Raw genomic sequence first — 13,722 nt, 5'->3', positions numbered from 1 at the left:
AGGAGAGCACTGACCAGGAGTCTGTTTTTGAGCACTGTTTTACTTTATTGTCAGAGCACTGAGGAGGCTGTTCCTCCTATGACAGTGAAATCCATTCTCTTCCCTACTCCAAACCCAAGGTGAGAGAGAGTGGAACATAGAGATTGAGTCAGATAACCCAAAGTTCGTATGGGAAAGAAAATGACAAGATCAGTCACCTTGCTGCTTATCTTTGTTTAATTACAAATGTTTAGCAAAGGATTTATTCCATATGATCTGGGAATGGGCAAAAAGGTATTATATTTAAAGCCTTGAACATTGATTTGTGTTATTGTTAATGCTCCCGTAATGACTTTGGAAATGAGTAAGTTCCTAAAGGATTGTGTTGCTAAGCAGTGTCTCGGTTGTAACTAGGCCCTCTCTCAAAAAAGTAGTGGTTTTAGAAACCCAGTTTCACTCTCCTCTTGCCAGATGCAGTTTCTTCTGATTAAGGTTGAGATTTATGCCAGAGCAAAGAGGTGGCTGTTACTAATTGCGTGGGCCACTTGCAGCTTTCCAGCAAGCCATATTCCTGCCAGTTACCTTCTGTTTTTAAATGTTTTGGGTTTATGATTGGGATGCTGTTGATACTTAATATTGGATCACAGTATATTCTTCTTTTTCAAGGTCGTTTTGGTTGTTCTGTCTCCCTTGCATTTCCATGTGAATTTTAGGATCTGCATGTGAATTTCTGCAACAACAAAAAAGCCAGCTGCGGTTTTGACAGGGATTGCATTGAAACTGTAGATGAGTTTGTGAAGTATTGCCAGTTTAACAACATTAGGTCTTCTAATCCCTGGCCGCAGGATGTCTTTCCATTTATTGTAGATCTTCTTTAATTTGTTTCAATAATGCTCTATAATTTTTGGTGCGCAACTCTTGCATCTCCTCTTTAAAATTTATTCTTAAGTATTATTTTCAATGCTAGTGTAAATGAAATTGTTTTCTTAATTTTATTTTGGGTTGTTTATTAGTACTGTATAGAAGCAAAATTGATTTTGATTATTGATCTTGTATCCTAGAACCTTGCCAAACTCATTTGTTGGTTCCAAGAGGGTTTTCTTTATGTAAGATCATGTCATCTATGAATAGACACAGGTTTACTTCTTTCTTTCTAGTCTGCATTCTTTCTATTTATTTTTCTTACCTACTTGCCCTGGCTAGAACCTCCAGTATAATGTTGAATAGAAGGGGAGCGTGGGGATCCTTGTCTATTCCTGATCTTAAGGGGAAAGCATCCAGTCTTGCCTTTAGGTGTGATGTTACCTGTGGGTTTCTCAAGATGGCCCTTATTAAGTTATTATTCCTAGTTTACTGAGTGTTTCATTATGAAAGGCTGTTGGATTTTGTCATTTGCTTTTCTGCACTCGTGAAGTGATCATGTGGTTTTTGTTTCTTATTCTAATATAGTATATTACATTGGTTGATTTTCACATATTAAACCAATTTTGTATGACCTTGGTCATGGTGTATAATCCTTTTTATATGTTGTCAGAGTGTTTGCTAATATTTTGTTGAAGGTTTTTCTGTCTATATTCATAAGGGATATTCTTTTTTTTGAGATATTTTTGTCTGGTTTGGGTATCTGGGTATCTTGGTAATACCACTCTCATAGAATAAGTTACATAGTATTCCCTTCTCTTCTGCATTTTGGAAGATTTTGGGTTTTCTTTTTTCCTCAGACGTTTGGTAGCACCCACTAGTGAAGCATCTGGGCCTGGAGTTTTTTGAAAGAAGTTTATGTTTGTAGAATTTCTAGTGATCTCTCATGCCTGATGTTGGTGATCTGTATTTTGTTTTTTCTTGATCAATCTAGATCGAGATTTATTCATTTTACTGTTCATTTTGGAGGACCTCCTTTTGATGTCATTAATTAAATTCTGTTGTTTGTCCCTTTCTTGTTTCAATGATTTCTGGTCTTATGGCTATGATTTCCTTTCTTCTTACTTTGGGTTTAATTTGCTCTTATTCTGACTTTTTAAGGTAGATGCTTAGATCTTTGTTCTCACATACATTTCTTTGTTTCTAATACAAGTATTTAATACTATAAATGTCCCTCCAAGTACAGCTTCATCTCCAGCCCACAAATTTTGATGATATGTTTTTACTGTTGTGCAGGCCAAAGTGATTTTCTAATTTTTCTTGTCGTTACTTACATCTCTGAGTTGTTTAGTAAATTGAGTTTATTTTCCAAATATTTGAACTTTCCTGAAGTCTTACTGTAATTGAGTTTTAATTGGTGGGATCAGAGAACATACTTCGTATGATTATGATACTTTTAAATTATTTAGTTGTGCCTTTTTTTTAATGGACCTAGAGTCTAATTTGGTGAATCTTCCATTTGCACTTTAACAGAACGTGTACCTTGCCTTTGTTGGATCTAGTGTTCTGTAAATGTCAGTTAGGTCAAGTTGGTTGCAAATGTTATTCAACACTTACATATGCTTCCTGATGTTCTGTTTATTTGTTCTATCTGTTATTGAGAGAGGAATGTTGGAATCTCTAAGAATAATTATCAGTTTATCTATTTCTCTTCTCAGTTCTTTTAACTTAAGATATTGTGAAAGTCTGACAGATACAGATGTATTTATGATTGTCATGTCTTCCTGATGGATTGGTCCTTTTAGTATTATGTTATGTCCTTGTTTGTCTGGTTATATTCCTTGTCTTGAAGTCTACTTTGTCTAATATTAAGATAGCCACTATAGTTATCTTAAGATTTGTCCTTGGTTGGTACATCATTTCTCATGCTTTTATTTGTAACCTATCCATATGTTTATATTTAAAGGTTTTCTTGTAGACTGCCTGTCATGTGGTCGTGGTTTTTCTTTTCTTTTTTTTTTTTTTAAGAGAGGGCCACACACAGTGGCTCACACCTGTAATCCCAGCACTTTGGGAAGCCGAGGCGGGCAGATCACTTGAAGTCAGACATTTAAGACCAGCCTGGCCAACATGGTGAAACCCCATCTCTACTAAAAATACAAAAATTAGCTGGACATGGTAACACATGCCTGTAATCCCAGTTACTCGGGAGGCTGAGGCAGGAGAATCGCTTGAACCCAGGCAGCGGAGGTTGCAGTGAGCTGAGATCGCACCCCTGCACTCCAGCCTGGGTAACAGGCTCTGTCTCAGAATAAAAAAAGAGAGGTACAGGGTCTCAGGGTCTCACTCTGTCACCCAGGCTGGAGTGCAGTGGCAATCATAGCTCATTTTAACCTTGAACTCCTGGGCTCCTCAGCCTCCAGAATAGCTGGAACTACAAGTGTGAGTCACCATGACAGGCTAATTATTATTACTTTATTTTATTTTTGTAGAGACAGGGTCTTGCTATGTTGTTGCCGAGGCTGGTCACAATCTCCTGGCCTCACGTGATCCTCCCACTTCACCTCCCAAATGGCCGGGATTGTAAGCATGAGCTACCACGCCCAGTCCATTTGGTCATGCTTCTTTCAGACAACGTTTGCTTTTATATCAGAATGTTTACATTGTTTAGCTGATTACATTTAGAGTAATTATCAATATAGTTGGGTTTCTGCCATTTTTCTATTTATTTTGTTTTTTTAAATCTGTTTTTTGCTCAATTTTGTCCTCTTCCTGCCTTGTTTTGGATTTTAGTATCCCTTGTCTCCAATGTCATAAAACATTGCATGTATGTGTATGTTTTATGTGCTTGCTTTGTGTATGCAGTAGGCACTTCTCACAGTTTATCTTCAGATAATATTCTCCCAATTTATATATAATGTAAGAACAACCTTAAAACAGTGTATTTTCGTAGGTTGGGCGAGGTGGCTCATGCCTGTAATCCCAGCTCTTTGGGAGGCAGATCGCTTGACGTCAGGAGTTCTAGACCAGCCTGGCCAACATGGTGAAACCCATCTCTACCAAAAAAGAAAAAAAAAATAGGAAAATTAGCCCGATGTGGTAACGCATGCTACTGAGGAGGCTGAGGCAGGAGAACCACTTGAACCCAGGAGGTAGAGGTTGCAGTGAGCCGAGATCCACGCCACTGTACTCCAGCCTGGGCGACAGAGCCAGACTCCAGCGGAAAACACACACACACACACACACACACAACAACAACAACAAAAAGTATATTTTCCTTTCTCCTCTCCTCTTGCGTGTTATTTTTTCTACATGTTATAAAGTCTACATTTCATTAATGCTTCTTTATCTTTTATAGAATTTTTTAGAAACAAAATAAACAGCTTTTATATTTGAAAGATTAATCTCATATAATTTTCCTTCTGCCTGAAGAACTTTTTATTTTTAAATATTTCTTTTAGTGCAGGTCTGCAAGCCATAAACCCTCTCAGGTTTTGATTGTTTGAAATATATTTATTTTACCTTCAAGAATCTGTTTGCTGAATATAAAATTCTGAGTTAACTTTTTTTTGCTTTTTGGTGGGATTATCTATGCTCTGTTGTGATTTCCTTTGTGCTTACTGCGATTGGGTTCATTGAGCTTCTTGGATCTGTGAACTTATAGTTTCAACAAACTTGGAAATTTTTCAGTGACTTTTTCTCCAAATGTTGTCTTCCTTCCCCTTTTTTGGGACTTCAGTCACTCCTGTGTTAGACTGCACAATGTTCTCCCATGGGTCACTGAGTCTTTATTAGCTTTTTGGTTTCTATGCTCCTGCTGTGCCTTCAAGTTCACTTATCTTTGTTTCAGTAATAACCAAGCCACTGTTAAGCCCATCTAGTGAATGTTTCTTTTTCAGATCAAGGAAGTTCTGTTTGCTTCTTTAAAATTTTTTTTTTCATTTCTCTCCTCATGATAATGTTTTACTTTTAATTCTTGAGCTGCTTTAAGGTTGTTGTCAGCTGGTTCCATTATTTCTGTCATTACCTGGGCTGTTTTTATTGACTGATTTTTCTTATGGGGCACATTTTCCTGCTTTTTAGCACTCCCTGTAATTTTTTTACTGGATGCTGGACATTTGTTATTGTTTTTTTTTTTTTTTCCGCCTGTATTTTTTGTAAAGAGGGTTTCGCTGTGTTGCCCAGACTGGTCTCAAACTCCTGGACTCAAGTGATCCGCCCACCTCAGCCTCCCAAAGTGTTGGGATTACGGGCGTGAGCCACTGCCCTCAGCCAGGATGCTGGGCATTTGAAGTGTTGTTGAGTGTCTGGATTTTGTTGTTTGCCTTTAAATACTATTGAAGTATGTTTTGATAGGCAGCTATTGGTGGATTAACTTGATCCTTTTGAGGCTGGTTTTAAAGCTTTATTAGGGCAGATGTAAAGTAGCCTTTACGCTACATCGGGTTTAGCCCTACTGTTAAGGTGTGTTTGTTCTGAGGTCTCTACTGAATGCTCTAGGTGTTTAACAAGATCACTCCACACTGGCTGGCCACAACTCAAATGTATCTGAGCCTTGTATGAGTGGTGAAAATAATTCATCCTCTTGCTCCTTGGAAATACTTCTTTGCTCTCTGTCTTAGAATTTTATCCTGTGCATGCGTAGCTTATGTTCAGCCCTGGGCCGATTTCTAGAACTCTTTTTCTGTGTAGGTTCTTCTGTTCTATAAATTCCATCTACCCTGTCTTTCTGGCTCTGCTTTTTCAACATAGTAAGACCATTATAATTTGTGTGGTTTTACCATTTCTCTGCTGTTGTCCAGAAATTCCCTCTGCATACAATACTGGGGCAACTTGAGGGTTTACCTCTTTGTTTCCCTTTTTTCAGGGATTGCCCTTCTTATGCTGCTTGGTGCCCAGTGTCTTAAAATAGTTACTTTATAAATTTTTGCCCAGTTTTCTAGTCATTAACAAATGTAAAGCCAGTTCCTCTGTCCTGGCCAGATTTGGAAATCTTGTTATTCATCTCTGATGCAGCGCTGTCTCCTCTACTAAGGCTGATGATGGAAACGGTACTCTTGCTACAGGTTCATTGTTATTCACAGTCATGAAAAGCCTGTGTTTTGCTTTGTAACTTTTCATCTGATGTTATAGACATATTTCAAGACAATTAAATCTAACCTGCTTACTCTTTATTCCTCATGAATAGGCAGTGTAGCCAATCAAGTATTCCACCCAGTGATGTTTGACAAATGCATTCAGACTCTAAAGAAGAGCTGGCCCCAGGAATCTAACTTGAATCGGAAAAGAAAGAAAGAACAGCCTAAGAACTCTCAGGCTAATCCTGGGAGGCATAGAAAAAGGGGAAAGCCACCCAGGAAAGAAGATATTGAGGTAAGAAGTAAGTTGAGTATAAAACATATATACCAACACACGATTTGCTTTATTTAAGGATTGACTTTATACTAAACATGGTTTCAGGCATCATGATTATAGGCAAACGGTCCTAAACCGTCATAAGCTATCCAATACTGCTTTGTCTCTTGGGCTTCCTATAGTTTTTCTTTCTTGCTTACTTTCTTTCTTTTTTCTTTTTCTTTTTGAGACAGAGTCTTGCTGTGTCACCCAGGTTGGAGTGCAGTGGTGCAGTCTCAGCTCACTGCAACCTCCGCCTCATGGGTTCAAGTGATTCTCCTGCTGCAGCCTTCCGAGTAGCTGGGGCTACAGGCATGTGCCACCACACCCAGCCAATTTTTGCATTTTTTTGTAGACATGGGGTTTCACCATGTTGGCCAGGCTGGTCTCGATCTCCTAGCCTCCAGTGATCCACTCACCTTGGCCTCCCGCTGGGGTTACAGGCGTGAGCCACAACACCCAGCCTAATTCCATTTCCTTGTGTGACACCGTGGAATGATAGAAGTTCATAGACAGCAAAAATTCTGAAAAAAGGGGTTCCTCGTTGACACAAAACTAGAAACTACTGTAGCAGTCATCTAGTCCAGTGATTGACTGTTGTGGCCAAGGAGACCTAGAACAGTCATGCAACCTGGTCAAAGTCATATCACCTCAACGCCAGCTCCTGCCTGGAGTTTATCTGGACTTGCTTTGGGTAAATTGAAAACCATGGGACGAAGTGTTTGGCATTTATTACAGTCACCTGTACATTTCTTCATACTCTAGATGGATGAAATTATAGAGGAACAAGAAGATGAGAACATTTGTTTTTCTGCCCGGGACCTTTCTCAGATTCGAAATGCCGTCTTCCACCTTTTAAAGAATTTTTTGAGGCTCCTACCAAAGTTTTCCTTGAAAGAAAAGCCACAGTGCGTGCAGAACTGCATAGAGGTGAGTGACAATTCCAGGGACCTTGGGGCAACTTCAGAGGATGTAGACTCTGGCTAATACTTAATGAGCAGGAAAATCAGGCCTTTTCTTCATATCTGTTTTCTAGGTCTTTGTTTCATTAACTAATTTTGAGCCAGTTCTTCATGAATGTCATGTTACACAAGCCAGGTGAGCCATTAAACCTTCCAGTGCTACAATTAAGTATAGTGTACTAATGTTTGCTCCAGCAGAAATGGAAATGCCATTTTATCCTGATTGGCACACAGGTAGAATTTATTCATTTAAACATGGCTTATGGGACTAAGAAATATTCCAAGTAAAATCATATCCATTAACTAATATTTTGTCTTTTTTTTTTAGAGACCTTAACCAAGCAAAATACATACCAGAACTGGCTTATTATGGATTGTATTTGCTGTGCTCTCCCATTCATGGAGAAGGAGATAAGGTAAAGGAGATGAGAACCTAATTTGGTTACTAGTTGAATCGAAGGCACACGAACTATATGATGGAAATATATTAAAAGCATTTGATATAATGCCATTTCAATTTACTAGCTCATTTTCATGACCTTATATTATTTGCATAATAAAAAATGTCACTATTTCTATTTGCTCTCTGTTCTTTATTGCCAACTTTATATCAGAATACTTGGTGGCTGCAGCAAATTATTGTTAGGCTCCAGTTAGAAAAAATGGTTCTGCTGTGAATAAAATAGGAGGAACAGATAAACTGCTGAACAGTTACTTCTGTAGGAACAGATAAGCTGCTGAACAGTTACTTCTATAGAAATATTTCCCAAATCATTTTAAAAAGTAGAATAGTCAGAGAATTTTCAAGTTTCCCTTGGCAATTCATGTGTGCTTCGGTATTTCTATTAGTAGTTGTATTATTTTTGTTGATGTTCTACAGAAATTTTGTAGGTTGTCATCCGTGGTTAGCATAGATGACTGGGTTTTGCCTCTAAGTTACCTGAACATTATCACTACTATAAACTTTGGAGTTAGAGTTAGTTGTGCATTATGGTGTTACTAAACTTAGATGTCTTAAATAAAACAATAAGATTTTGCAAAAAATGTGTTGGATCAAGGTCATGTGGCTTTTGGTATCTGCGATGCGTTCACTTGCAGAGGCAGTAACGTGGTTAAGATATTTTTGGGGATACTTGGGGTTCCGCACATCTGTGTTTGGATTCTGACTCCACCACTTACTAGCTATGGGTCCTTGAATGAGTCATTCACCCTTGCTAAAGCGTTAAATTTCACTTGTGGACAAAAAGGACCAAAGTCTACCTTCCTTATCAATTTGTCACTGGATTAAATGAAGTCCAGCACGCCACATGCGGAGCACAATGCCTGTTGTTTAGAAACATTCGGTATTTTATAAGTTTTATATCTTTATCACTTCTGTGTGCTTGAAATATGAATGTGATAACATTTATGGTAATGTTTTTAATTTGCGTGCCCTTTTAAATATTTTAAACAATAACAGATGGGAAAATTCATCCCTTTAGGTCTACTCTGTCTCTAAATATGGTTTTGTTTTTTTTTTGAGACGCAGTCTTGCTCTGTCGCCAGGCTGGAATGCAGTGGCACGATCTCGGCTCACTGCAACCTCGGCCTCCCGGGTTCAAGCGATTCTCCTGCCTCAGCACCCCTAGTGGCTGGGACTACAGGTGCGCGCCACCATGCCCGGCTAATTTTTGTATTTTTAGAGACGGGGTTTCACCATGTTGGCCAGGATGGTCTTGATCTCTTGACCTGGTGATCCACCCTCCTCGGTTTCCCAAAGTGCTGGAATTACAGGCGTGAGCCACCGCACCTGGCCGGTATTTTTTTTTTAATTGTGAAAGTATTGATGTCAGGCAATGTTGGTTTTTAGCCTGATCTTTGATTATTTGATCTTGGACAGCTCACCTTTGGAGCTTTTTTTAATTATCTGTGAAGTGGAAATTATACATGTCCTGCTTACATCATGGAATTGTTGTAAGGTTTAAAATTAAGTGTATATTTTCTATATGTAGTAAAATCTAGCTATGTAGATGAAAGTGCTTGATGCAATACCTACCACTTACTTGGGTTTCAGTAAATGTTTTATTTATTGGATGAATAAATTAATTAGTGACTATGTTATATGAGATAATATGTTGGAAAGTGCTTTGTAAACTGGAGGCAAAAAGCAGGTGTAAAGTATCATTCTTTCCCCTTTTAAATAAGGGAACATTAGTAGCATTCTTTGCCATTTGTAAATGACAGTTAATTCCCTATTTGTCCTAAATTCTGGGTTATGATATGCAAAGGGTGGGGAGAGAAACTAGGTATTGTTTTTATCAGACATATTATCTGTCAGCCGTTCTTTCACACTGTTTACATTGTGCATTTATTGTATACCTGCTCATTGTTTAAGAAATATATCCCTAGTGTTCAGCCAGCAGTTACGCCAACCTGACCTACTTCACGTGGCTTGAAATGGTTACTACAGTCTGCATCACTATGTCTGAGACCCTTGCGTTCTCTATCCGATCTTAAATTGAATTTTCTTTTCTCTTCTAGGTTATCAGTTGTGTTTTCCATCAAATGCTCAGTGTAATATTAATGTTAGAAGTTGGTGAAGGATCCCGTCGTACCCCCCTTGCTGTTACCTCCCAAGTCATCAACTGTAGAAACCAGGCGGTCCAGTTTATCAGGTGAAGCACACAAATCGTGAATTTTCACCTGTCAGTCTGCCTCAGTACTCTGGGCCCTGCGCTAAGATTTCTGATACATGGAGAGTTAAAATTTCTGGCCTGATGGTGGTTTTGGGGGTGAAAACCAAGCACTTCATAGCTAATGTGCTTTATGTGTCTGGGTCTCTGTTGGTAGGCTCCCAGCTGGGGCGCTGTTAAGGAGATAGCAATCTGCAGAGCACGGGCCAGCGCCAGCCTCCAGCTTGTTTGCGCTCAATCTGTGGGTCAGCCTCAGAGAGAGGATGGTGGCCTCTCCTCCTTTCCCTTGTCTGCTTCGTTGCAGCCAGTCCACCTCTTTCCCTTTTCTGTTGCTCTCTACTTTGCAGCTCTTTGCTTTTGTTCTTTGCCACTTTCTTCTTGTTTCTTTGCACTTTTCTATTCCTTTCCCTCTATAGAAATGACTTGAAGGAAAGGATTGCGTTGCTTTTTACCTCCGTAGCAATCATTGTTAGACTACTTTTCCTCTCATGGGTCACTCAGCTTCACTTAAAAACTCTCATGCCTTAGCTTCATTGGCAAGGACACGTTTGCTGCGTCGTTGGCTTTTCCTTCCCTCCTTCACTGATTTTTGGCACGCAGCTTGGAGGTGGTGCCGAGACATGGTATGTATGTGCAAGTGTGTGCACCCCTTAGGTGTGCACAGTATGCAGTGTAGTTGGAGACATGGGGCATGGATGACGTCATCTTGTGACTGAGCAAATGTCTCTCACTAAGGACTTTTTAAAACATTAAGTAACTAAAATGTTTTAAGTGAAAACACTATCATTTTGTTTTTTCCATGAGAGTTTCTCATATGCCAGTTGCAATAGTCTTCATGTAATGTTACAGATAAACATCACTAAAAATGGATCAAGTCTGGGCATTGTAGAAGTTTCTTCTTGAGGCCGGGCGCGGTGGCTCATGCCTGTAATCCCAGCACTTTGGGAGGCCGAGGCGGGCAGATCACCTGGGGTCAGGAGTTGAAGACCAGCCTGGCCAACGTGGTGAAACCCTGTCTCTACTAAAAAATACAGAAACTAGGCGTGGTGGCGGGCACCTGTAATCCCAGCTACTCAGCAGGCTGAGGCAGGAGAAACTCTTGAACCCAGTGGGGGAAGTTGCAGTGAGCCGAGATCACACCATTGCGCTCCAGCCTGAGCGACAAGAGCAAAACTCCATCTCCAAAAAAAAAAAAAAGAAATTTATTGGGTTAAAGTTTGGAGAAGTAATGTTACTAATGCATTTCACTGAGCTACCATGAGGTGGTACTGTGTCTTAGTCAATTTTTGTATTTATCCCCAAAGGATATATTTTACATCTTAATATGAAATTTAGTAAGTAGTCAAAAGAATTGTATGAAGATGACATTTTTGTTCTTACCTGATGACTTAGCTCCTCTGCAGCAGCTCTCGAAACTGCACGGGAACTACTTAACAGTTTTCTACAATGACATTTTATGTCTTCACTCTTCATTCTACTGAAACCACTCTTACAGCGTGAGGGTAGAGTGTTTTAATAACTAGGATTTCTAAATATAGGAGTAGTGGTTTTTGAGGACAGTCACTGACTGTATTGTGAGCAGTGGATGTGTTTTTCTTTTACAAAGCGCCCTTGTGGATGAATTAAAGGAGAGTATATTCCCAGTCGTCCGTATCTTACTACAGCACATCTGTGCCAAGGTACCGTTTGCCTTAGTAATATTAATAACATGGAAGTATATCACGTGTGAAGATAAATGTGTATGTGTGTGTATGTGTGTGTATTTGTTCTTGGGAATGATTCTGCATTATTACTTAAAGTGGTTTTATTTAATGTTCACTAGATGGTCCGCTAGACAAAAGTGTTCTATAAAAAACAAAAAAACTTTATTTTGGAAAAATGTTGATCATACACACAGAAACAGGGAAAATAGGATGGTGAAGCACCACATACCCATCACCGACTTCCACAGTTTTGTGTCACTTAAACCCTGCCCCACATCCCCCAACATGTGTATACTGGATTGTGTTTTGAAGCAAATTCCATCATATCCTTTCACAGTAATTCCTTAATATTATCAAATATCCAGTGTTCAAATTTCCATGATGATCTCTTACATTTTTATAACCATTTAGACAAATGATTCTTAATTTGAACCTTATGAAACCTGGGGATCTAAAAACTCTCTGAAATTGTATACTAAATTTGTATGTGCATTTTTCTGGAGAGATGGTTTATAGATTTCCTTTAGATTAGTTTTCAAGGGTTCTAAAACCTAATATTTATTAGTCATTTACCTAACATTTAAAGGTCATTGCACTAGTTGTACTCACTGATTTTCAACTTGTATTACAAAATATGTTTCAGCCATCCTGCGGGTGGATGTTGGTTGGTCAACTTCTGTTTTTGCTTTTCAGGTGGTAGATAAATCAGAGTATCGTACTTTTGCAGCCCAGTCCCTAGTCCAGCTGCTCAGTAAACTTCCTTGTGGGGAATACGCTATGTTCATTGCCTGGCTTTACAAATACTCCCGAAGTTCCAAGGTAGGAGATAGCTCTGCATAAAACCTTGGGTCCTTTTTAAACTCTTTTTAAAAGGGTCTTTTTTTCTAGGTCTGAATGAGGAGGGTTCTTTGGTTCTTACTCCTATCTGATGGCAATTCTTATGATCTTGCTTTACCAGATCCCACATCGGGTTTTTACTCTTGATGTTGTCTTAGCTCTGTTAGAACTGCCTGAAAGAGAGGTGGATAACACCCTCTCCTTGGAGCATCAGAAGTTCTTAAAGCATAAGTTCCTGGTGCAGGAAATTATGTTTGATCGTTGCTTAGACAAGGCGCCTACTGTCCGCAGCAAGGCACTGTCCAGCTTTGCACACTGTCTGGAGTTGACTGTTACCAATGCGTCGGAGAGTATCCTGGAGCTCCTGATTAACAGTGAGTATGGCGACTGTTGGGACAGGAAACCGGTCTTGTGCTCATTGAGAAACAGACTTCAAGGGAATCGTTCTTTTCTGTGGCAAAAGTAATAGGTATGGTATGATCTATTTTTACTCTCAAAACCATTTTTAGTATATTTTGTTGCCAAATAACTTTTTAAATAGGCAAGCCTGATACATTTGCAAGGCCTTTTGAAAGGATTTCAGGTATTCATGTCTGAGAGGTGACATTGGTGGCTACCTTTACTGTTGCTTTGCATTGGTCTTATTAGGACGAATCTCCGTTTCAGTGCATACCCAAGGAGAACGTTATCAGTTGTCAGCAATTTAGAATCTGTCTGCCTTGTCTTTGAGCCTAATTATCTTGATTTTGATTCCTCTGAATATTTACTCAGTTTATGATACTGACTTCTTCCTTCTTATCTTTCTTCTTGTTTTTAGGTCCTACATTTTCAGTAATAGAGAGTCACCCTGGTACCTTACTGAGAAATTCATCAGGTAATGGATCAATACATTTTCAAATATTGAATGATTATCTTTTAAAAATTTGTGGAATATTTAAAATGTTTTTCTTACCTCCTTATTTACCTGCTTTAACATTGTACTTTTTTCATCAGAGAAGTTGAAATTCATTTCAGTAATAATAACTTAAATGAGTAACGTGCCCTGCTAATGTTATTAAAAGTGTAACACATTTTTAGCTTAAGGACTGTAATTTTTTTTTTTAAAGCTTTTTCCTACCAAAGGCAGACATCTAACCGTTCCGAACCCTCAGGGGAGATCAACATGGACAGCAGTGGTGAAACAGTTGGATCTGGAGGTATGTCAGATTTTATCACTGTCAGATAGGTAATGCTGCTGGATTTCAGATAACCGTAAGTAGAGTCTAAAACCTTGGATTTTTTTTTTTTTTTCTGATTTATTCACCCCTAAGAGTT

The 13,722-nt window shown here is 38.9% G+C and overlaps 1 protein-coding gene across 3 annotated transcripts in view; it reads left to right on the top strand.

Annotated features, from left to right (window-relative positions):
• Nucleotides 1–13,722, top strand: part of NCAPD3 (non-SMC condensin II complex subunit D3) — a 78,687-nt gene that overhangs the window by 7,925 nt on the left and 57,040 nt on the right. For all 3 annotated transcript variants that reach the window (XM_063671635.1, XM_054441438.2, XM_063671634.1), the window contains 10 exons: nucleotides 6,029–6,213; nucleotides 7,000–7,164; nucleotides 7,271–7,332; nucleotides 7,525–7,612; nucleotides 9,717–9,850; nucleotides 11,475–11,547; nucleotides 12,265–12,390; nucleotides 12,530–12,782; nucleotides 13,226–13,282; nucleotides 13,515–13,604. In XM_063671635.1, coding sequence (XP_063527705.1) covers nucleotides 6,029–6,213; nucleotides 7,000–7,164; nucleotides 7,271–7,332; nucleotides 7,525–7,612; nucleotides 9,717–9,850; nucleotides 11,475–11,547; nucleotides 12,265–12,390; nucleotides 12,530–12,782; nucleotides 13,226–13,282; nucleotides 13,515–13,604 — 1,233 coding nt within the window. The remainder of the gene's footprint in view (nucleotides 1–6,028; nucleotides 6,214–6,999; nucleotides 7,165–7,270; nucleotides 7,333–7,524; nucleotides 7,613–9,716; nucleotides 9,851–11,474; nucleotides 11,548–12,264; nucleotides 12,391–12,529; nucleotides 12,783–13,225; nucleotides 13,283–13,514; nucleotides 13,605–13,722) is intronic.

Source organism: Pongo pygmaeus, chromosome 9, assembly GCF_028885625.2.
Source record: "Pongo pygmaeus isolate AG05252 chromosome 9, NHGRI_mPonPyg2-v2.0_pri, whole genome shotgun sequence".
In the NCBI taxonomy this organism is placed as follows: Eukaryota; Metazoa; Chordata; class Mammalia; order Primates; family Hominidae; genus Pongo; species Pongo pygmaeus.
The sequence above is the reverse complement of the archived record's forward strand: the minus strand, read 5'-3'. Positions and strand labels throughout refer to the sequence as shown.